We start from the raw sequence: 26,060 nt of genomic DNA, 5'->3' as shown, positions 1-26,060 counted from the left end.
CACACTTTAGACGTATGGTATAATGTCAATTTATACATTTACCTGCAACATTCTTAAATTAATTCGTCGTCAGACTGGTTTTTGGCTATTCAGCATCGTTTAATGACTTTAGCCTAATATTCTATGTTGCCCAATCTTAGGCTACGGGTTTATTAGCCTGCGGGGTTGCTGACGAAAGGCCGCAAGTTCAATTAAAATAAAAAATAATCATACTCACTCACCTTCTTTCCGAGAAAATGTAGGCAGAGGTGTAACTACTGCACCCACTTTTCTCCATGTATATTCCGTCCCATGACGACAATGATATCCGAATGTAACATGCAGATAGGTTGGTCAAAATTCTAATGACTCATTTTGAATGCTTATTAGCCGAGTATTCATCTATCATCGATGACCTGCCTTTTATAGAATTTGGGCCACTCTTACATCAAAAGAAGTCTAGGTTTTTTTTATTCGCACACGACAATGTGACCCCACTGCCTCTGATGGTAAGTGGAGTTGGATCCAATATAATGTCGATTGACTAGTGATGATTATCCCCTGATAGTTGACTCAACTATGCAGGCCTGTTGGGACCAGATATACACAGGCCGATCCCGGAACGCGACACACTTACGTGGACCACTATGGCGGTTTTTAACACCTTGTGTGCGGTGTTCGCTATCCGGGCGGATATAAATATATCCTACTATTAGCAAAGCGTACTTAAATATAGTAGCTATTGCAATATATCTGGGGTAGTAGGCACCCGCATAAGAATAGACAGCGGGCAACATTGATTGTGCAGTCATTGTGATGTGCGGCGCCTCATTTCCCTCTTACGGAGGGACGATCGATGTGCCAATGATCTGCCTTCATCCCACTTAACGATCATATCCTGGTGTGAAATATGGACGGTCAAGATCTACGAAATGATATAACTGTTTGTTTTTGTAGAAATTTGATTTGGAGCATGCTTCACAATGTCTCAGTACGTTAACCATCGAAATATAAGGCGACCAAATACAAGAGCTCGGGCTCTCAAATAAATAGTAATCGAATAAGAGTGCATTCAGTTTTAGATGTCTTATACAGTAAATGGCGAATGTCATTTATTTAAACATTAAATCAGGTTCTTATTATATAAGCCGTATAGGTCTCATAGGACGTTGTATCCTAATTTTGTGCTAGATTTAGTAATAGTTACCACATAATGACGGAAATAAACATGAAAGACAAAGAGAATAAAGCATGGTAGGTGAGGTGCTTCTATATTTTGAAAATGGAAGGCAGTTAAGTTTTTTTTTATTTGATACATCCTAAATAAAGTGGGCATTATTAACCAAAGAAGCCAAATAAAATTGTGAAATTAAAAAGATATATAAAACATGTCCCAGTTTAGACTGGAACGTGTTTAACAATATTTTCGTTAAGCTACTTTCTTGCGCAATTTTATCTTGATTAAATTCTGTAACAAACGAAACGCACGTTCCCTTCGCATCTCCACAATGAACCAGATTGCATAAATAAATCTGTGAATTGAGCAGAGCGGCGGGGTCGGTTGCAATATCTGCAGACGCGGTACAAAGACCCGTTCGCACGACGACGCTATCTTGCGAGCCAATTGTGATATCCTGTTTTTAGTTTGACTTATAATAGTACCTATGGCATATATAGTAGTACTTATGGCAAATATAGTAGTACTTATGGAACACATAGTAGTAATTATAGTATATGTAAGAGTACTTGTGGCATATATAGTAGCTTTTGCCCGTGTCTCCGTTCGTGTATAAAACCATTTCCACGATAAGAAACTAGCACACATAAATTAGTTTCTTATTGGGGAAAACTTTCCAAAATTAGAACATTAGATTCAAACATCAGCGTTTTCAAACAAAATACAATCTTTCAGCTTAGTAAAAAGCGAGTAGAACTATTAGGTATTTCTCTCATATGCAAGTTCCTTGCCGATGCAACTGAATTGTTAGGAAAAATTTCTTGAACCACACACATTCTAGGCTGATATCGGTACATGACTTAGATGGGCTACAACGGTTATACTATTGTACGATGATCGCTATCCAGGTACACATATCGCATAAGTTAAATAAAACCTTTTCCACACGTTACCCCAAATAGTTAAAGTTTCAACAGTAGATTCATGTAAGCCCTGCGGCTGAAGTCCAGAGATTAGAAGATTAACTCAATGTGGATTATTTATTCCTGCCCGCCCCCGCACGCTTCAAACAATATTAATCAACTCACGATGATTTTATTATTGTTTTCAATATGCTTGATTTTGTTTGTTAAAGTTTAATAAAAATGAACTCGCAGTGGTGTTTAGTCTATTTCTGTCGAATTGTTTTTTCGATATAAATACAATACAACCGTGTTATTCGGTAAATACACAATGAGTTATAGTAGTGTAATGCAATCAGTGGTTTTGTAATTTTTCTAGATAGTTCTGATCGGGCAGATAAGTTCGAGATAGAGATGTATTAGAAAGTCTTTGCTACTACGTCATGTCATATGTTCAAGACGACGCAACGTCTGTAGAAAAGTATTTTTCCTACTATTGATATCTTTAGATGTATACATCATCGAGAGCCACACGAAGTCCACTGCTAGACATAAGCTTCTCTGAAGATGTTTTAAATTATTCATTGGATAAATTGTGTTCAAAATAATACGCCGGTTGCAGGTTAAGAAATAAATTGAATTAGTTTGGCTTCGCTTGCATTACTATAATATTTTATTATACTTGTGTGCAGACCACAAACTGTTTAATTTCCTTAGTCATGAAAGCTAACCTAAACTAAGTTACCTTGGATTTTGATCTGCAACCCACATTACAGCTTTAACGTCTGCCGTTTTCATACCTGACTGCCTCGGTGGCGCTGTTGTACTGCCTGCGCGGTACAGCAGCGCTCTGAAGTCCTGGGTTCGAATCCCGGCTGGACAGTGATTTTTGTGTTTTTCTGCTCATTATCAGCCTGTAGTCTGAAATTTGTGCCCATATGGCGATAGGCTCGCCCCCTATCACATAATGGGACGGAACATACTTGACGAAAAGTGGGTGCCCTGGTCGCGCCTCTGAATATTCAGCATGTGTGTTTTTTTGTCTTTGTTTTTTTTTTCATACATGTGCCGGTGATTTTCTTTTAACAAACTAATTCGTCTCCGTTAATACTTGAGCAGAGTTTCCCAAACGCTAATCCTCTAAGCCCCGTACACAGTTTAGACATTATTGTGTTTATGCAACACTTAGCAGCCCCCCCTCTAATATCACGCACAAAGGAGGGAGCAATATCAGCCCTTCTGCGCAACGCCATCCTGGATCTCATATCGTTGGTATTATGGGATATTGTCATACAAAGAGAGGTGGAGATTGGAGGTACTTGGAGATTATACTAAATGAGGAGGTAAGCAAGTCAACTACCATGTGGGATAGAAAGCAAATAAGAAACTGTAACTGCACAACATATTTAAGGAACTAAACTATGACAAAATGTTCATAAGAAATATTGGAAAAAGAAGCAATGTAATGTTCATGTGTGCAGTTTAATTTCATTTGTACAGGACAAATGAAATTAAACTGGGACAATTTTAAAGGTATACGAAATCAAACATAAAAGACATCATTTAAATTGGACCACAGGATAATTTTTTTACGGCAAATGGACAACCTGTCTACTTTTAACTTTTTTTAATCGTTTAACTCTAAAGAATATTTCTACCACATACCAGCCGCCATTACATTTCAAAACTCGATACCTTCTCCAAACGCTTCAGTGTCGCAAAATACAATTCCACTTTCACAAAAACCTCACGATTTCTCCTTAGCAATCCAATACATTATGGTAATCAACTGGGGTGACCAGCAGCAGGGCGTTTCACCAGAACGAATGGGGTGCATACAATTTAGGGTGCTCCGGGGACATTATTGGGAAACGCTGATTTGATAGAAGTGGATGTAGTGTAAATTATTTTTTGCCAATTTGTTTGGTTTTATCCAACAACACATTTTTATTATTTTAAAGTACACTTTAAAAAAATTACTATAACGTTTTCGTTTAGAAACAGTTCTCTACAAAATAAAATACGCTACACGAGTATCGAATGCTATACCTACTTACTCTATTAACTGAAAGGAATATTCGAAGTGGAATATGGGTTAATATCACCACAAAAAACGTGACATAAATCGATGACTTCACTTATGGAATTTTACATTCGAAGAGCTCATACGAGACGATAAAAATCGGGTTTTCATCTCACCGACAAAAATATTTTTTTGGAGTGCATAAAATATGTTTAATGGCAAATTGACCGCGTCGGTGGATTAGTTATTAGGTGTGCGTACGATTACCGCTATAAGGTATTGGGTTTGTATCCCATGTCGGGTGAATTTAGTTTTTCTGCTCAGCATTAGTTTAGAGTCTGGAATTGTGCCCGATATAGGCTCGCTTCCTATCACATCTCGAGACGGAATACACACGATGAATATTAAATGCACTACTTACACCTCTGCCTACCCCTCTGATGAAAAAAGGCATGAGTTTGCGTGTTAATAACATATTGCTATACGCGATTTAAATCCCACCATTGGATCGACCAGCAAGAATCGACCAATGAGGATAAAGTTTGACATGTTCAGCGATAACTTTTATTTCTTACCAATAAGGCCTGGTAAGCGGTTAAGATAGTTTATTGGATCAGACGTTAATGTACGGATTTAAAGTTTGTGCTTTGAGGATTAAAGATTTGTATGATTACTCTTTCGTTGATACTTTTTTGAATGAAATATTGAAATGCATTTTAACCTGTTTTAAAAGGAAGTTCGCTATTAGAAAGAGCATATTGTTTAGGAAAAAATATTTGGCGGAGATAAACTCAAATACTAAAGTAGAGTTAGCAAAGTGTACACACATTGTCTAGACATGAGCCATTCATATATTGTGCAATATACGTATCATAACGTTATTGAGTACAAATTTCAACCCCAATTAAAAAGGTATGTTAATCAAATCGAAAAATGTACTAAAGCCCATATTAAAAATATTTTTTATAATCAATACAAAAAGATCTCACCATCGTAATCTTGCCTCAAAATTGCTGTGCTGCTTCACATTATTCTTTCACGAATATATCAAAAGTATTACATTTTGAACAAGAAAATGACTTCGACATTACAAATGAGTATCGAAACGAGACAAAACTGTATTAAGCGTACGTGTCGGGGGTCTGTCCCCCGCCCCGCGCCGCTGTCCCCCGTCGGAGGGGTCTAGGGCTGTGCGAGGGGATATCCTCTTTCCCTCCGCCGGTAATTTTCGTGTATATTTCACGGCATCGCCTTTGTCTTTTTGACATTGTCTTGTTTTTGAGGGATAAAAATTATTGTAATTTTTTGTAAAGTTACGACGTCATAGATATTATATATGGGTGGTTCGAAAAAAAAATGGGTTTCAATTAATCACTTTCTTACTGCTCTATTCAAACTTTAGAGTTTTACAAATTCAAAAACATTTAGTAAGTCATTTATTCCTTCTCATTACTCTTACAACCTATTTCCAAACCAAAGGACTCTTTTCAACCCCTACCCCCCAAACCAAAACAATATTATTTTAAAAGCCTTTCTGTCACTATAAATCAATTTTTTAGACCTTTCGATAAATCTTCCGTTAACCTAAAAACTTGCAAAAACCGAAACACGCCAGCTAACCCTAATACGGCCCTAAACATTGAACCCCTCAGGGCGGGATGTCAATCAAAATATCCCTTAATGGGCCGCCTGCTCCGAGGATATTACATAAATAGGGCGATAGCTGTGGAAACGGAAACATTACGCCAAATAGACAAAATTAAGTTGAACGAAAGGACCGTTTAGCCTGAATTAGGGTTGATTAGACGCTAGAAGTAGGTTTTGTGTTAGTCTTGAAGTCTATTTTGGGAGTCATGTGGCGATTATGATCTTGTATAACTCCTGTTTGAAGGATAGATGGTGACGAGCTCTATGTAAGGCCATTCTATATTGCTATTTATCGGCAATGGTCATACCTGTGTAGGTTGTAGGGCGCTTCTGAAGGGGCGCTCTGGAAATCTTTAGGAGGTCCATGTTCTGCAGTGCACTTCCAAAATCTGACCATAATGTTGAATACCATACCTTTGTGATTCATTGATTAAAAAGTATGAAGTTGCCTTTTTAAAAATAAGCTAATTGCTAACATATGCGGTTATATAGTTTCCAGCAATAACGAATAACGCGTCTCGCTTTAAATACGTAATTGAGTTAAGCAATTTTTATTAAAATTGAAAGTTCATTAAACTGTGAGATTAGATTTAACCTTTATACCACAGTTCTGTCTGCGTGGATTTTGTTACTAACCCAGTAGAGCTGGCGATTTATTTTTATTCAGTGACACCAAATGACTCCTCACCAAATGTTGCTATGAGTAAAATGGATTCACTAAACTGATATTATATCCATAATTACATACGTTTTTACAACCGGCCTCTCTGACGACAAATACGTCTGAAGAATCCCTTCCCCTGGTACAATGGCCATGAGACCAACTTCTTTTTCTAACTCTTAAATCCTTTCCCCCAGGGTCAGCGTCATCGCGTCGGCCAGAGCCGTACTACGGCAGACTGATCGGAAGGTTAAACCAATACGCACACGGCATCAAGGGCACCGTGTACGCCGTGGATGAGAGCACGGTTTTCATCAGGGGCTTCGCGTATGACGGCACAGGCCCCGACGCGTATTTCTGGGTGGGCGACACCCCCCAGCCCACACCTGAGGGTATCCTTGTGCCCTACCCTGAGGATTATGACACTAGCAAGTGAGTAAGCAAAGTTTTAGTCAGTGTAGTGTAATTCTTTGAGATACTGGCGATCTACAAGAGCTATTTTAGTATCATATCTCAGAAAGGACAGTTTACATTCCATGTGAAAGTAATCGAATAATAATATCCAATGCACACAACGACATTTAAAACTATTTGAAATATTATTATGGCCTCATTGATCAGAGCAGTGGATGTCAGATTAGGGATATTTTTTTTATTGCTTTGTATGATGAGACCAACTTGCCGTTCGCCTAATGGTAAGCGATACGACCGCCCATAAACAGTAGAAACACCATCACCATCACCTGGAATTACAAAGTATTGTTTGGTATTCCACCGCGCTCGCTATCCTGAGACATGAGGTGTTAAGTCTTATTATGATGTCCAGTACTTACCCTGGCTACAATGTTCTTCAAACCGGAACACAACAGTGACTACACAGTGCTGTTTGGCGGCAGAAATAGTCATCGCGGTGGTACCTACCCAAGCGGACTCTCATATATGAGAGACTTACCCCTATCTTCGATTTACTGAGTCTTAACTTTGTATGGATATCTTACACCATTTACGCGCATTTCTTTTCGCCCCATCTTACCTACATCTCTCATCGATTATTCCATCTTGCCTTCGACATAATAAATCTGAATAGCCTGTCATTAAAATCGCATGCAAAATGAATAATTAACGTCGTATACAATAAAACATGAATAATGAATATAAAATGTGTTGTAATTAAATAAACATAATTGGGATTCGAAGGGTCGGTCGTGAAAGCGTCCCCTAAACGTGAGGGTGTTTTGCTGATGAGTTTGGATAGGACAGGCAGGGAAGATGCTTTGTAAAATTACTATCTTACTCATAAGAAAAAATGCATGATCATTTGGATGTTTGTTATTCTATTTTCTAGGCGAGCGACTTATTCCTTTCATGTTATAAACATGTTGAGACCTGTGTGAAGTTAGCAAGTGAGTTTAATATATAATTTTTTTTATATTGCCAAAGGATTGTACTAGGTTAGTACCGGATTGTACCGTTTTTTATTTTGTTTGTACCTTATAGGGCTAGGAGATATGGTGTACTGAAAGTTTTGTCAATCAACGCCTTGAGTATAGTAACATAAACTCGCGGCATTTGCAAACCAAGCATCATTTTAATGATTTTATAACTGAATATAATGAAGGAATACGTCTCTCAGTGGTAAAATACCTCTCTAACATGGTACAATCCGAAATGAGGGAGTATACACGACGGAAATGCACGAAATTGGTAGAAAATTATTATTTATAAATAAAGTACGGCCATTTTCACATAAATAATCATTGTGATGATTTTATAGCTGAAAATGATTGACGAATACCTCTTTCAGAGGTACAATCCCTCTCTAACAGACGACAATCTGAAATGAGGTAGTACAAACGACTGAAATGCACGAAATTCGTAGAAAATTATGATTTTTTTCCAAGTACGGCCATTTTGAAAAAAATCACCCTTGTGATGATTTTATAGCTGAATGTGATGGATGAATACGTCCTTCACAGGTACAATCCCTCTCTAACAGGGTATAATCCGAAATGAGGGAGTACAAACGACGGAAATGCACGAAATTCGTAGAAAATTATTATTTATAAATAAAGTACGGCCATTTTCAAATAAATAATCATTGTGATGATTTTATAGCTGAATGTGATGGATGAATACGTCCTTCAGAGGTACAATCCCTCTCTAACAGAGTACAATCTGAAATGAGGGAGTACAAACGACGGAAATGCACGAAATTCGTAGAAAATTATTATTTATAAATAAAGTACGGCCATTTTCAAATAAATAATCATTGTGATGATTTTATAGCTGAAAATGATTGACGAATACCTCTTTCAGAGGTACAATCCCTCTCTAATAGAGCACAATCCAAAATGAGGGAGTACAAACGATGGAAATGCACGAAATTCGTAGAAAATTATGACTTTTTTCCAAGTACGGCCATTTTGAAAAAAATCACCCTTATTAATTTGAAAATGGCCGTACTTTATTTATAAATAATAATTTTCTACGAATTTCGTGCATTTCCGTCGTTGCACTCCCTCATTTCAGATTGTACTCTGTTAAAGAGGGATTGTACCTCTGAGTGACATATTCGTCCATCACATTTAGCTATAAAATGATCACAATGATGTTTTTTTAAAAAATGGCCGTACTTGGAAAAAAATAATAAATTTCTACGAATTTCGTGCATTTCCGTCGTGTGTACTCCCTCATTTCGGATTGTCGTCTATTATAGAGGGATTGTACCTCTGACAGACGTATTTGTCCATCATATCCAGCTATAAAATCATCACAATGATTATTTATTTGAAAATGGCCGTGCTTTATTTTTAAATAATAATTTTTTACGAAATTCGTGCATTTCCGTCGTTTGTACTCCCTCATTTCGGAATGTACTCTGTTAGAGAGGGATTGTACCTCTGAAATAGGTATTCGTCAATCATTTGCAGCTATAAAATCATCACAATGATTATTTATTTGAAAATGGCCGTGCTTTATTTATAAATAATAATTTTCTACGAAATTCGTGCATTTCCGTCGTTTGTACTCCCTCATTTCGGATTGTCGTCTGTTAGAGAGGGATTGTACCTCTGAAGGACGTATTCATCCATCACATTCAGTATTAAAATCATCACAAGGGGATTTTTTTTCAAAATGGCCGTACTTGGAAAAAATTCATAATTTTCTACGAATTTCGTGCATTTCCGTCGTTTGTACTACCTCATTTCGGATTGTCGCCTGTTAGGGAGGGATTGTACCTCTGAAAGAGGTATTCGTCAATCATTTTCAGCTTTAAAATCATTACAATGATTATTTATTTGAAAATGGCCGTACTTTATTTATAAATAATAATTTTCTACGAATTTCGTGCATTTCCGTCGTTTGTACTCCCTCATTTCGGATTGTACTCTGTTAGAGAGGGATTGTACCTCTGAAAGACATATTCATCCATCACATTCAGCGATAAAATTATCACAAGGGTGATTTTTTTCAAAATGGCCGTACTTGGAATAAAAACATAATTTTCTACGAATTTTGTGCATTTCCGTCGTTTGTACTACCTCATTTCGGATTGTCGTCTGTTAGAGAGGGATTGTACCTCTGACAGACGTATTTGTCCATCACATTCAGCTATTAAATCATCACAAGGGTGATTTTTTTCAAAATGGCCGTACTTGGAAAAAAATCATAATTTTCTACGAATTTCGTGCATTTCCGTCGTTTATACTCCCTCATTTTGGATTGTACTCTATTAGAGAGGGATTGTACCTCTGACAGACGTATTTGTCCATCATATCCAGCTATAAAATCATCACAATGATTATTTATTTGAAAATGGCCGTACTTTATTTATAAATAATAATTTTCTACGAATTTCGTGCATTTCCGTCGTTTGTACTCCCTCATTTCGGATTGTACTCTGTTAGAGAGGGATTGTACCTCTGAAAGACATATTCGTCCATCACATTCAGCGATAAAATTATCACAAGGGTGATTTTTTTCAAAATGGCCGTACTTGGAAAAAAATCATAATTTTCTACGAATTTTGTGCATTTCCGTCCTTTGTACTACCTCATTTCGGATTGTCGTCTGTTAGAGAGGGATTGTACCTCTGAAAGAGGTATTCGTCAATCATTTTCAGCTATAAAATCATCACAATGATTATTTATTTGAAAATGGCCGTACTTTATTTATAAATAATAATTTTCTACGAATTTCGTGCATTTCCGTCGTTTGTACTCCCTCATTTCGGATTGTACTCTGTTAGAGAGGGATTGTACCTGTGCAGGACGTATTCATCCATCACATTCAGCTATAAAATCATCACAAGGGTGATTTTTTTCAAAATGGCCGTACTTGGAAAAAAAACATAATTTTCTACGAATTTCGTGCATTTCAGTCGTTTGTACTACCTCATTTCAGATTGTCGTCTGTTAGAGAGGGATTGTACCTCTGAAAGAGGCAAAATGGCCGTACTTTATTTATAAATAATAATTTTCTACAAAATTCCTGCATTTCCGTCGTGTCTACTCCCTCATTTCGGATTGTACTCTGTTAGAGAGGGATTGTACCTCTGACAGAGGTATTCGTCAATCATTTTCAGCTATAAAATCATCACAATGATTATTTATTTGAAAATGCCGTACTTTATTTATAAATAATAATTTTTACCAATTTCGTGCATTTTCGTCGTTTGTACTCCCTCATTTCGGATTGTACTCTGTTAGAGAGGGATTGTACCTCTGAAAGAGGTATTCGTCAATCATTTTCAACTATAAAATCATCATAATGATTATTAATTTGAAAATGGCCGTGCTTTATTTATAAATAATAATTTTCTACGAATTTCGTGCATTTCCGTCGTTTGTACTCCCTCATTTCGGATTGTACTCTGTTAGAGAGGGATTGTACCTCTGTAGGACATATTCATCCATCACATTCAGCTATAAAATCATCACAAGGGTGATTTTTTTCAAAATGGCCGTACTTGGAAAAAAATCATAATTTTCTACGAATTTCGTGCATTTCAGTCGTTTGTACTACCTCAGTTCAGATTGTCGTCTGTTAGAGAGGGATTGTACCTCTGAAAGAGGTATTCGTCAATCATTTTCAGCTATAAAATCATCACAATAATTATTTATTTGAAAATGGCCGTACTTTATTTATAAATAATAATTTTCTACCAATTTCGTGCATTTCCGTCGTGTATACTCCCTCATTTCGGATTGTACCATGTTAGAGAGGTATTTTACCACTGAGAGACGTATTCCTTCATTATATTCAGTTATAAAATCATTAAAATGATGCTTGGTTTGCAAATACCGCGAGTTTATGTTACTATACTCAAGGCGTTGATTGACAAAACTTTCAGTACACCATATCTCCTAGCCCTATAAGGTACAAACAAAATAAAAAACGGTACAATCCGGTACTAACCTAGTACAATCCTTTGGCAATATAAAAAAAATTATATATTAAACTCACTTGCTAACTTCACACAGGTCATGTTGAGTGTGTTTTTCAGAGACCCGCCAATCTTGTTAGCGCACTCGAATTCTGACATCCTACTGCGGCTGCCGGCGGGCAAGCGGCTGCGGGACATCAAATGGCTGAGCGTGTGGTGCAGGAGGTTTACCGTGAGTACTTGCTTATCTAATACAAGTTTGGTATATAAGTACTCGAAGAGTTGGGCCTGGCGATACTAGGTTGGAGTTCACATCAGCCATATACAAAACAAACTTACGTCACGCCTTTATCCCTAAAAGGGTAGGCAGAGTTGTAACCACTAACCGGTCATCCACTTTTTACCATATGTGGACCGTCCTATGATGTGATAAGATGCAAACCTATTATCATATGGGTTAAATTTCTAGATTCCTAGTTGATAGCCATATTCTGGAAATTAAGAGAATATTTATCGTTATATTTTTTAGAAAGGATATTGATTTATATGTCGTTTTTTATAGCCAAAGAAACTATACAATGCCTAATATTTAGGGTCGAGATATTGCAAAACCTTCCTTGATTTTTTGATATACTGTAACCGTAACATAATACCTATTTTGTAAATAATATTTCGTACGGTACTTATATTATAATTAACTTATGTCATATTCAAATAATCTCTTTTAAAAAATACAATAAAAAAATACGCTGTTCAAAATCATAAAATATATTTTGACCAAGTTTATAAATTAAAGATTTGCACAAAGGCCAATGCATCACGGGCTGACAGCCGAAACGGTATATCGATCGCGGTGACGCGCAGGCGCGACGGTTTCCCGCCAAAATATGACGTTCCACCACCATCGCCGGGTCGGGGTTTAGGGAAGTCTATCGAACACTGTATTCATATCGATTTTACATCTTACTAGGCCTGGATTCATATTCCTATTTTTTTTCTTCTCACGGCAAAGTGATAAACAATTGAGTTAAAATTTTATGTCGGCCAAAAGAAACACCGTGGTTGTCTCTTGACCGTCTGATTTATTTTTTATTTATTGATTACCCAGAGGCAGATGGTTGTCTTTGATAGGAGACTGATTAAAACCGACTTGTCTTACTAGCTGACCCTGATATCTACGTAGCTCATAGGAACGTGGCTTCTTCCGCTTACAATTATTTGCTTTCCATTTAATTTGCTTAATCATAACAAAATCATACGTCCAACAGAAAAAATTATGGATCAACATCATTGAACTCATATTTAATTTGGAGTATCTAAACATACCCAAGCCAAAGTTAAATAGCTTGCGATTAAGGACACAAGAAATCAATCAATTCTTAATTACTAACGGTTCTAAGTAGTAGAGATTTTAACGAAAAAAAATACTACTTGTAGGTCTAGAAACAGGTACATGTTTTGATCCTATGTTAAATGGTATAAGTAAGTAAAGTGTATGTTACAACTTTTTTGACATATTACTTTAAAGTAAAAGCTTTAATATTTATTTAAATATCGATACTGTTAACTTTATTTAGTGCATCACTATTCGTCCGTTCACCGGCACATCAATAAGATCGCTTACTCATTCGTAATACGACAATAATGGGGATTTAATTCGGAAAGTCACTCTTACGTTTAAATTATATTTATCAGAATTAATGTAACAAAATTTCACATCGTATTATCGAACTAACTGAAAAATTCAACTAGAAGTAGTCAGCCACGTAAATAGCTAAACAAATACAAAACTCAAAAATAAGTTAGATTTCTACAATCCCTAGGCGGGGCTCTGAAAGTATGGTACGTGTTGGTAATTTTTATAAGAGAATGCAAAGAAGAAAACGAAAAAAAGCGAGAGTACCGATTAAAAATTACCGGCTTACTTTTGTCTGTCAGAAGTGATATCGCCATGCCCTTAAATGCATCAGACTATAAATTTATAGGCAACACTTTCTTATAGTTCAACACATTTATCATCAGGTGAAAAGCGGCGATAGCCTAGTTGTGTGAATTTATCGTTCGCTTTAACGGTGAAGGAAAACATCGTGAGGAAACCTGCACATCTGAGAAGTTCTCTATAGGAATTTCGAAGGTGTGTGAAGTCTACCAATCCGCACTAGGCCAGCGTGGTGGACTAAGGCCTATTCCCTCCCAGTCGTAGAGGAGGCCCGTGCCCAACAGTGGGACAGTATATAATACAGAACTACTGATATTATTATTATTATATCATCAGGTGAACTTCGGCGATGTATTCATCCCCGCGGGGCTGGACCCGCCGCGGCCGCGGGTACTGCCCGAGTTCAAGCGACTCGCGCACGGCCTCCGCTCGGGCAACATCAGCGTGCTCGACGCCAAGACCTTCTACATACCGAACCTGCACTACGACGGTGCTGGACCCGACGCCTACTTCTGGGTCGGCAACGGGTCAGAGCCTAATCCTTTTGGAACTAAAGTGAGTACGGATTTTATTTGGTTTTCTTTCTTACAGATCTTACTGATATTAATGAAATGAAATGATTTATTTGAACACGTAAAATGTTATACATTATTTAGATTCCGTCTATATTAACTCTACCGCCAGTTCGGAAAGCAGTTCTCACCAGAGAAGAATGGACAAGACACTGGTGTTGCTCTTAGAAATCCGAAAGTATGTCTAGATGTTGGAAGTAAACTTGGAAAGCATTGAATGGATTTGGATAACTCAAATAGACCAAGTCCGGGACTCAAATTAAGACCACTTTTAATCGTAATATAATTTTACACAAACGAAGCTTCTTAGGTTCAAAACCCAAAGTCAACTCTCACTTTTCTAAAAAGTTATTAGTGTATTCTTTGTGAACTAACGTTTGCTTTAACGTTAAACGAAAACATCATGAGGAATCCTGTATACCTGAGAGGTTCTTTATAAGATTTTCGAACGTATGCGACATGTCATGTCTCATCCCGCCCTAGGCCAAGGTGGTGGATTAAAGTATGAAACACTGTCAGTAATAAAGGAGTCTCGTGCTCAACCGTGGGCAGTATATAATATAGGGCATGTATTTAATGTAATTACATATACAGTGGACCGTTTATTCTGGAAATATACTTTCAGCCACGAGCGAAACCTAGTTTTGAATAAATTAGGGTCTTAGATGTTAGTAGAGCTAAAACCGGATGTAGAATTTCGTAGAGAAGAAAAAAAGCTTTAAAATTCCTAGAAAAAATCTGAATCTTGCCTTGAAGATGTGTAGTGCTATTCTTTCTATATATATGTACATATTATAAAACAAAGGTCCTTTTTCTGTCTATCTGTATGTTATTGGTTTTCTCAATACTTACTTAACGAATTTTTATAAAATTTGGTATGGAAATAGTTTAAGACCTTGGAAAAGTTTTAGGCTACTGTCTAACCCGGGAAAATATATAACGGGCCTTTTATCCCAGAAACCTCCTTCACGCGGGCGAAGCCGCGAGCAAAAGCTAGCACATTATAATTATACGGATGACGTTACTTTATTTGTACTTACATTGATACAGCTGAAGTACCTTTAACAAAAAAACATCAAGGTTAAGCATATTGTAAAGATCTTTACAGTATTTTAATGACTCATTAATTGGTTTGTCACGGATACATTACATGTGCCGACAAAAAAAAACTAATGACTTGTTAAGACATGATGACAATGCAAATCGTCTCATCATGCACTAATATTAAGACTGAAAATGGAAAGGCATTTATTCCAATACTCACAAACAATTATTTTTATGTTTTACGATACTAATAATGTCACAACATCAAATTCCAGGTGCCAAATGAAGTAGGTTCCCTCAACCCTCTACGAGGGTACCAAGGCGAGGACATCGAGATCCAGTTGCCAGGCAAGTTGACAGCGTACGACATCGACTGGCTAGCCGTGTGGTGCGTGGAGTACCGGCACAACTTCGGCCATGTGTACATACCCAAGGACTTGGACGTACCACCAGCGCTGGGACAGACGAAGATCACTGTGAGTTTTTTGGGATGGGTGCTGTCGATACCAGTGGCGAGGGCGAAATTTTCTGAAAGGGAAAGCTACAAATCGTTCTAAAAAAAAAAAAAAATCAATAAAAATGTACACTACTGTATTAGGTTATCTTATCCTGTAAAACTAGATGTAAGAGGAAATACTTACATAAATAAATAATAATTACAGGAAGTCGGTAGAAATCTGGTTATATGAACTCTTCGCCACTGGTCGATACTAATGGGGTTCATGGCGCGAGCTGGTAGAGTTTTAGTCAAAATGTCATTCTACTATCATTAACGCTTATAGAAAACAAAAATGTATGGCAATGACAAGAAAAAAACTGTCGATAGAGAATAGAATAGAAAGGTTTGTAAAAATCATCTGATGGCTACGGTGCAGCGTTGTTAGACTGTTTCGGAAATTACTCTCATCTCTTAATGTCTTTGTATGAGAGGGTCCACAGCCAGGATAGTTACACGATTTTGAGACTTATGATTTCTTAGGATGACGAGTTCATTCCAGTGCCTTGTAATTCGAATTAGGGTAGCTATTGAAAAAAAAAATCCGTTTCATTGTCTGTTAACATCAAGAGAGCGATTAATCTTGTTTTCTTGCACGAATTAAAATTGCGAGTTAATTAGAAGCTTGCTAACAAGTAACGTTCCTTTTCACTCGTTATTGACATTCTTTCAATTGTGATAAAGCAAAAGCCGACACGACGTTCGCACGCTTTTGCGTAAAGATTAGAAAGTTGGTGTCTTGACATTTCCCACCCGTCCATAATGTTATTTTATAGCTGTGTTATTGCATCTATTCTCTTTAGCGTGACTGAATCCAAATTATAATAGTCGCCAAACATCTTGAGCATATACCGCATGCTTTGGATTTTTTGTTGTTATACGCATATGCTCAAACTTCTCCCACCACGCGGCAGTGTGCTCAAGATCTGTGGCGACTATTACTTGCTTACACTGTGAGGTAAGCAGTACTCAGCAGCTCGCACTCTATCCATTTAGGAATTGAATAAGTCGTGCGGTTATGACTTGTATTATTTTAATGAATATTACGATCAAACGCATCGTATATATCACAGTACGTACTTTTGACCACTAGTAAAAATCAGTATTCATTATGGTTGATGCTGCCACTCATTGACGTACATTCTCTACCACTACAAAAATATTAATTGCTATAAACATTTTCTATCATATGTTACTAATAATTTTAACAGCTTGCCGGGATTAAAATAATAAACTTCTTTACAGGATATCTATTTATTTCTATGTTTTACTTAGTTATTTAGTTTATGAATTCTCTCCACAGGGCAATCGGAAAAAATCAAATCATCGTAACATTAAATCACAGAAATTGGTGGTAAAGAAACCACCTTCATCTCATCCTAATTGGTTTTCATTGGATTGGCTTCATGGATTTTAACTTATTTGCAGAATAAATTAGGAATCAAATATGTTATAAAAAATTTAAATTGGGTATACTATGCATTTAATTTAGAATTTGGTTTTATTTTTTAAGTTTAGTGTGTAAGAAAAATACGTAATATTTTGCAAATAAGTTATTTGTACTTACAACATAAAATATTTAATACATTATATGCAATATAAATATATTTTATAAATCTATATACATCTATACTATATGTCTTCCTATGGAGTTATAATAAATATGTAATGTAACTAACATAAATGGCATGTTTGTTTGTTTTTCTCTGCTTGCCTTTGGAAATGTTTTGGATGTCTTTTAACAGCCTCCGTGGTGGTATAATCCGGTAAGTGGAAACTTACACATGTTTCTTTCATTTTCCTACTAATTGCATATAACTTTTTGTCTATGAATACTCTACGAACTTGGTATTGAAGGTATAATTAATTTAGTTCGCTTTTCTCAATGAAATGGTATATACATACTACTGAAACTGATTGAGAAAGGAAAATAATTTTCGCAGTTTTTGTAATTAACTTTATCGTAATTCTTTAGAAGAAACATTATTTTATAGAAAAACTTAATATATGTTTACGTTTTTGTTTACATATTTACGTTTCTTGTATCCGATTGCGGCGAATGAATGATTGTTATTTATGAATATGACTAACATGATGGCCATGTTACAGACAAGCTCTACCACATCGCAAACTCCTTACACAACGACTAATAATTGCAAAGAGATTCTCGATAAAAGGCTGCAAGTCCGATGGGAAGTGCAGGTAATTTAATTTACTTTTTATTTTTAGTAAAGGAATGTTCTAAATCTGTTCTGTGTTTGAAAAATGACGTTGGCGATTGCCAATTAAACAATATTTTAGTAGAATAGTAGTTTATTTAGTAGGACATTCATTAACAGTATTTTTAATAAGCTTACCTATTTTTTATGTTTTGTTAATAAAAATAATGAATATCTGATGGTTTAATATAATTTGATTGATTAAAAATTTCCATTTTCCACGTATTCCATTTAAGGTGGTTGCAAGGATCAGGTAAAGAGTTAACAAAAAAAGTTTATGATTATAATATTTTTGATAAATTCTTAGAAAATTACCAAAAATTATCACTCTTGATTCTACATCCATATGTTTTCCGATATTAAATAACTTAAAATGGCTGAAGTGCCAGATTAGTTTCAAGAGTTCATTAAATTTACAACGTATTTTTCATATTTCACAAACAGCCCCAATACTAAACCCCAAGAAAGCAAAAAACATTCAAGAAATTATCACTTCTAAACCAAATTTCTACCATGTTCACAGGGCGACCAAGTCCAGATAACACTATCAGCGCGTCTGCGCAAAGACCAGTACATGTCGTTTGGGATATCTGGGGCTGAAGGTCGGCCCGCCATGCTGGGGGCTGATGTCGTCGTAGCCTACTGGGACTCCAAGTAAGGAAGCTTCTTATCACTTGTATGTACCTAAACATTGTTTGGTTTACTAGTTGATTTATTAGTTGATAGATATGGATTTATTAGTTGACTTTTTGGTATAGATTATAATTTGTTAATTATTCAACATTGCCAGTGGCATGTAGAAACAGCATATTTCGTATCCATGTTAATTGAAGTAACGAGTTCGCCGCTCGTCTATGCGATACAATCGCTCATAAACAATAGCATAAGAAGTCAAGTCTCATAAAGCCAGTAATTGTACTTAGTAACTTTAATATCTTTCACATCGGAATACAGTTATGCATGCTGCTACGTGGCGGCAGATACAGACATTACGAAGTTACCTGGGCAATAGAACAGGGAAGATGACTTAAAATTTATCTTAGCTAAAATCTAGCAGAAAATAATTACATACCAAAATCCGCTTAAAATAAATAAGCCATAAAACCTTTCAAATAAGATAGAAGAGATTATAGAATGCCATTTAACGTATTCCAGAGGCAACCAGCCCAAAGCGTCGGACTACACGATCACGCACCTGGCGCAGTGCGACGGCGAGCGCGGCGTGTGTCCCGACCACAAGCTCGGCGGCAGCAACGATGTAGTCGTCGGTCAGTATTACTGCATCACATATTTTTTTAAATGCACGGCAATCTGACCCAACTGCACTAGATGGTATGGTGGTATGGTCACTATCTGGACCCCATTCCACTTACCAACACTACTACTAACACTTTGAGTGAAGAGAGATGTTTATATCTGACCAGTCGACATAATAATACCGGTCTGTTTGAAGCCCGGTATACACAGGCTGATTCCGAAACGCGACAGTAACGTGGGCCATTATGGCAGATTTGACACCTTAGTATACGATGTTTGGCATTTGGGGAGATACGACAACAAAAACAGAGACGTTTTTTTTGTATTTGTATACTATTCCTGAATATACTCCTACAATAGAACAGTAAGAAGTAATGTTCGAAGCTCCACGTACGACCAACCTGCCACCTGCTACCGACTTGCGGCATTAGATGTGCATGATAAACGAAAGGCCTTTACTCTTATAAAATAGCTTTCATTTCCTGCGATAATCGTTTGGAATACACGGATATCCATAATTTCTAATACAACACGGTAATTATATTTCGTCTTCTTTCTACCCAGTATCTGGCAGCCAGAAAAACGGGATAACCACAATAACGTACCGCCGTCCACTCGCCGCCAAAGAATCCTCGAAGGACAAAGAAATACTCACATCCAGGTCTCAGTCGGTGATCGCGGCCTTCGGACCCCTGAACTCGAAGCTCGAGGCAAACGCTCACTCCTTCATGGACACAACCAGGCATGATGTACAACTCGACTTCGGAGCTACGGTGAGTCTATGAAAGAAACGCGTTTCTGTAAACCTTGCTGTAGACAATCTATTAATAGCTAACACACTTCTGTAACATAGAACCGTGTTGTGGAAAGTTTTGTCTGTAGACGATGAGCGATAAATAGGGTAACAGTAAAATTACGCAAGGTACAACTATTACCTCTACCGATAACGAGAAAACCAAAGCCTGACAAAACCCAATTCCACACACATAAACCTCTTTTCACAATGGAACAACACAGGCTAAACTCAGAATGTATCCAGCATTTGGATATTGACGATCAATGACGACCATCAGATCCTTTTTTCGAAGCAGTTAAACTATGATAACTCTCCTACTGTCTTCCTCGAAGCAATTCTTGTGCGTTCGGTCTCCACATCGAATGCACACTCATGCACGGAGGGACATTTATCGTGGCCCTAGGCACACAGTTTAATATGTATACCTCTTAGTTGCCAAATTCACACTGAGCCTATAAGGGCTTGCGAACATCTCCCTTCCTTCTCCCTTCCGCCCATCCTAAGATGGTTCCTTCTCCTTCCTGAACTCCTCCTCCAGGGCTTTGCAGACGTTAAGCCAGGGTATTCTAGTATCCCATTCGCTGGTTTCTCCCGGTGTTAGCGGGGTCTGATACCAAAAAAAAATCTCCTCTTCCTATAATAACGATCTAAACCCGTAACATCGTGACCCGTCCCCCAGAACGACAACACGTGCATCGGGCTGGCGGAGCTGGACGAGCGCGGGCCGCAGCCGTGGGCGCCGCGCGTGCTCTCCGGACTCACCAACTTCACCGCCAGGATCGGACCCGCCGGCGGCAAGCGCGGCTACACGCCTGTTACCGGTAACTATGGCTGTTGTTACTAGTGTTGATAATGATACGTTAGGTCTTTTCGTAGCACTTCATGAAAGTCATTTATGGAAAAAGTTGCTAATAATTATTAATGTTCTCTAAGTACTTACTCGTAATTTAGTTTTAATATTATAATTTTATCATCAATGTAAAAAAATAAAAATTAATGTTATTCTATTTAATAATCAGAATCAATTTATCGTACGTTGTATGGAATTAAATAAAGCTTAATTTTTTTTTTTATTATTATTAAGTACTTACTCGATCTTTAAGTTATCTATACATGGTTTTTACAAGGAGTCGACAGTCGATCGTTTCTAAAAGGTGTAATTAAAGAAAAGAATAAAAATAATGATCATCATAACTTCAGCAGCTTCTCATGAACGAAGGAACAGTTTCTTACCCATTTATACTATAGATAATAGAAAGTAACTATCAGTTAAAACACAGAAACTTTATTTCTCTTATTATTTTTTGTGGATTATGATTTGGCATTTGGACACAACACGACTCTAAAATAACTTAAATGTTTGCATGCAGACCACGACATTATTGATGGATTCCTACCTTTCGGTAACTATAAAATATTATGTAATATTTTTAGTAGTTACTAGATAGCAGTGGCGAGAGGTGAACTAAACCGACACAAAACGAAAACGTAAACCGACACAATATATAGATACTAATAAACATAAATACCTGTGTCCTAATGATAATGATATTCTACATAAATCGTAAATAAAGAGAAGCTGGCAGGAATAGGGTTATATGGATCCTTTGCCCCTGCTATGTAGAATGTGGTACTTTGTGTGCGAGGGTTCGTCTGGATTCGTTACACCTGTACCAACTTCTATCCAGAACTGTGGCACAAAACACTACGTAGCTCTTTTATGAAAAAACAATTTTTGTATTTTGCAAAAAAAGATATTGGCATATTAAAGAATTTAGGAAATATAAAAATGATTAATAAATATATAAATCATTCTTCAAAAGATTTATCAATAGCTATTTTGATACCAGGTCACCCATCGTGGGGCATCGCGTGGTACATCAACGACCAGCTCATCCCGGAGATTTACGTGGAGCGAGGGAAGACGTACACGTTCTTTGTCGAAGGCGGCGATGACAGAACCAATCCAGCCAAGTAAGTACACTTATTCTCTCAAGGGAGCCATAGAACTAATGACAGGGTTGCTAGAGGAACCGTAGAATTAACGATAAGCTAGGTCGTAAAGGAAGCAAAAGCACCAGGAGTGAATAGTCGTTGCTAGTATGTGGTGTCAAAATGACCCCGCATACAGGATCAATACCTTGATAATCAAATTATGATCATCAAAGTAAGACGAATGATATTGATGATCCAAAAAAGGTAATCAAACGTAGGTAACCAGGATTTTTTACCACCAGAGCAACACCACGATACAGTGGGATTGACAGTTAACATTTTTTTAAAACTTTAGTTAAAAGAAATACGAATCACTATAAATACGAGATTTATTATTTTGTTAAAAAAATTAAAGAAACAAAATAAAATCTCGTCGATGTGTCGTCCGTTTTAATGTGTTATGTTTTCCCTCATTATACATAATATTGGTATTTTAAATGTGCCTTGTCATTGCAGATACCATCCGTTCTACATAAGCGACTCGTCCGAAGGCGGGTTCGGCCAGAAGAAGGAAGAGGACCAACGCAAGCAGCGCGTGTTCGCCGGCGTCGCCTACGACAACGAGGGATACCCGTATCCCACGGCTGGTATGGGAAATTCTATACAAGGAAATATTTTTCCAACAACACAATACATTGATTAGAATTTAGAAATATGTTTTCATAAGTATCAAAGGGAATAAGTTAAAACCTAATAATAATATACCGATTTTTTTTGTAGAGATGACTGATTTTTTATCTACAGAACAAACAAACAAACACACATCACGCATTTATCCCCAAGGGGGTATGCCGAGGCGCAACCAGGGCACCCACTTTTCGCCAAGTGTGTTTCGGCTCATGAAGTGATAAAGTGCGAGCCTATCGTAATATTCGGCCGATATTCCAGCCTCCAGGCTCATACTGAACAGTGAACAGAAAAACTCAAATATCATTTTGCCCGACCCGGAATTCGTACCCAGGACCTCAGAGCGCTGCCGTACCGCGCATGCAGTATAACTACGCCATCTCATTACTTACTCCGACATTACAGCGATTTGGTTTACCTATTTCATAATTTCACATAATAATTTGCATTTTTGCCATAAACTGTCAGCGTTCTCACCACATTGACATTTATAGAACATACGTGTAATGCTTGTCGCAGTGGGTCGGTACTGCGAGTGGACGCACAAGACGGTGGACCAGTGGGCGAAAGCGGAGACGTTCGAGGAGTACATGCAGACCTTGCAGCTAGAGTGCAACAACGGCGAGCCCGCCGCGCTCAACTGGACTGTCGCGCACGAGACTCCCGACCTTGTCTACTACCAGGTAGGGATGTCAGCAATTTATTTCGTCAGTAGACGGATTACTCGGGGCGTAAATACCAACAATGCATTGGTGTTTAAAAAAGTAATGGAGATTGGAAAAAAAGGTTTAAAGCGCAAATATCAAAACTAAGTTTTCGACAAAACTGGATTTTATTATCTACCCACTATAATTATAACCTTCCATATTACCCTACAAATAACTCGATGATATCGTTTATAGAGCTTCAAAAAAGGACAGAAAAATAAAAAAAATACGCAAGCCATTAAAGACATCCCCTCTCAACTCCAGCTGTACTTAGAAACCCACAGTAGGTAGTTAGACAAAAATGTCTACAGCGCGGCATCACTATTTGGACTATCTATTTCTTGCAAAACTTAAAAAAAAATTGTTCCTAACACTTTTGGTCGTATTGATAAATTAATGGTAACAATAATAGTTATTACTATAGCACAACTTAAATTAAAGAAATAAAATTTCGTTTCGTCTCAAGGCCAATAATAATTATGTTAAGTACTTATATTAAGTAATCATGTATTGATTTGCGCGCATAAATCAACCCCGATGATAAGGTCCAAAACGAAAATATAAATATTTGTTACAGTGCTACACACACAATAACCTCGGTTGGAAGATCCACGTGGTGGACCCAGGCACGGCAGTCCCAATGCCCGGGGACCAGAAGGCTCGGATGAACACGGCGACAACTTTCCCGCCATTGTCAGCTCTCTCTCCGCTTGTCATTATGACAGCTCTACGCAACATGGCTGCCAGATAAGGATTCGTTCGGTAACAAGCGGCGAGTTTCGTTTGAAAAAGATTTTATATTTTGTAATTCGATGAGAATATTATAAAAAATACCTCCTTATCAATTTGGCATTTAAGACAATTTAACTTATTGTCCTAAGTAATTATGGAAAATAAAAGATTTCAATAACATAATTTAAAAATAGGGGTAGGTATTAGAGAAATTAGAAACATGGCAGTAAATGCTACCTTTTGAACAAGATCTCTGAAAAATTACCTACCTTTTTTTTACACAATACTATGACACCAAAAATTAATAAAAATAATACAATGGTGTTTTAAAACAGTTTAATTACCATGTATATGTACATTGTTTCTACTATCATGAACGAAACTCGCCGCATTTCCTCTGTACAGGTAATAAATTGGGTAACCACGTCAATCTTACACGATATCAATTTCATATCAATCACTGAATGCGTGTTACGCATCTCTTAATTAATGTAGGCTTTGGAACCTTGTAGTAGATATCGTAAAATGTGATGCGTGGCCTTTCCAGAACATTCAAGTGTATTTATCTGTCGTTGATATATTTATAGTAGTTTTAGATCATTTTAAAGATTTTACTGTTTTTCAAGCTTATAGCTGGCTGAAACTTATATCTACAATTTAATATTTTACTGATATTATATTTAAATTATACTTAGATGTAGGACAGATTTTGGAATGACGAGAATTTGATGGATAGATTTGGGCCAAAATAAATGTGACTGGGTTTTTCCATCTTAAAAAATTAAGTCGCAGCTCGGAGTTAGGAAGTTGTCATAAATTTATAAATTCATAAAACTGTTCGTCCTACGCCTGATCTTTCTCAGGTCATGTCGCATTGCCGTCTCACTGGACTATGAGAATGAAGGAACAGAGAGTGCACCTGTGTATTGCACACACATTTGTACACTATAATATCTCCTGCGTACTTGGATGATCTCCGTTGAGATCGACCGCCGTGGTCGAAATTCGGTTAGGGAGAAATCTATCAATTGTTTAAAGTACTTAGAATACATATTAAGGTATGAAAAGTTGTAATTATTCCATGTAATAATTACAACTTTTCAAATTCAATGAACTAGCAGCCGAGCAAGCACCTAAGGTGATGGGTACCATTCTTTTTATTATCGTCCATCATGCGTGCTTGCTTGTACAAAAGAGATATTGAGCAAGTAAGTTTGTTCGACCTTATTCTTAAATAATTGTGGAAGGGAGTTAAATGGTATATATTTTTCCTCTTCTAGTTCGTCTTGCAGGTCATGTCGTATAATGACCACACAAAGCAATATTAATGAATGGCTGCTCAACTTATTTAAATTGTGATTTAACAATTAAAGCAGAACAGTACCTAAACCATTCAAAGACTTTTCAGATTGGTAACAATATTTTTATAGGATACGGAAAAGAGCCCTACGTTATGCCTAATTCGACTAAACATAGATATGTGAAGGACAATAACAAAACAAATATAAATATTACACAATAATTTTTATAGCATTATATATCGCATTTATTACATCTGAAAAGGTTACGCATCATTTATTATTTAAAATAATTATATTATTATATTGATTGGAATTGATTGCGAAGTGTTTCTGAACTATCGATAAAAAAATCAAATGTCAAAAATAAATGTTGCTACGGAAAAAAACGACAATAACTTTGGTATAAAATAAAATTTTCTTGTTATATTTTAGAATTAAGTCCATTATGGTGTGTATGACAATAATGATCTAGAAAATGTGGCAATTTCTTTGCTACAATATTTACGATCTGTAAAGAACGAATGATCTACTTTAATGCTATTGTTTTGAAAATGGTGTGAATTTGAAATAATGACAATAAAACATTAACTTTTTTGGGCT

The 26,060-nt window shown here is 36.8% G+C and overlaps 1 protein-coding gene across 3 annotated transcripts in view; it reads left to right on the top strand.

Annotated features, from left to right (window-relative positions):
- The window catches only part of LOC115447791 (protein Skeletor, isoforms B/C), a 37,662-nt gene extending 11,824 nt beyond the window's left edge, over positions 1-25,838 (top strand). For 2 of the 3 annotated variants that reach the window (XM_037440078.1, XM_037440080.1), the window contains exons 3-16: positions 6,587-6,821; positions 11,896-12,007; positions 14,051-14,269; positions 15,606-15,806; positions 17,936-18,028; positions 18,569-18,699; positions 19,201-19,313; positions 19,867-20,075; positions 20,778-20,919; positions 21,469-21,501; positions 21,949-22,072; positions 22,550-22,680; positions 23,240-23,403; positions 24,005-25,838. In XM_037440078.1, the coding sequence (XP_037295975.1) occupies positions 6,587-6,821; positions 11,896-12,007; positions 14,051-14,269; positions 15,606-15,806; positions 17,936-18,028; positions 18,569-18,699; positions 19,201-19,313; positions 19,867-20,075; positions 20,778-20,919; positions 21,469-21,501; positions 21,949-22,072; positions 22,550-22,680; positions 23,240-23,403; positions 24,005-24,178 (2,081 nt within the window). In that variant the 3' untranslated portion in view covers positions 24,179-25,838. The remainder of the gene's footprint in view (positions 1-6,586; positions 6,822-11,895; positions 12,008-14,050; positions 14,270-15,605; positions 15,807-17,935; positions 18,029-18,568; positions 18,700-19,200; positions 19,314-19,866; positions 20,076-20,777; positions 20,920-21,468; positions 21,502-21,948; positions 22,073-22,549; positions 22,681-23,239; positions 23,404-24,004) is intronic. The other variant, XM_030175022.2, reaches the window with a different exon arrangement.
- The last annotated feature ends 222 nt before the right edge of the window (positions 25,839-26,060 follow it).

The sequence above is a fragment of the Manduca sexta genome, chromosome 18, assembly GCF_014839805.1.
Source record: "Manduca sexta isolate Smith_Timp_Sample1 chromosome 18, JHU_Msex_v1.0, whole genome shotgun sequence".
In the NCBI taxonomy this organism is placed as follows: domain Eukaryota; kingdom Metazoa; phylum Arthropoda; class Insecta; order Lepidoptera; family Sphingidae; genus Manduca; species Manduca sexta.
This window is presented reverse-complemented; position numbering and strand designations above follow the sequence as displayed.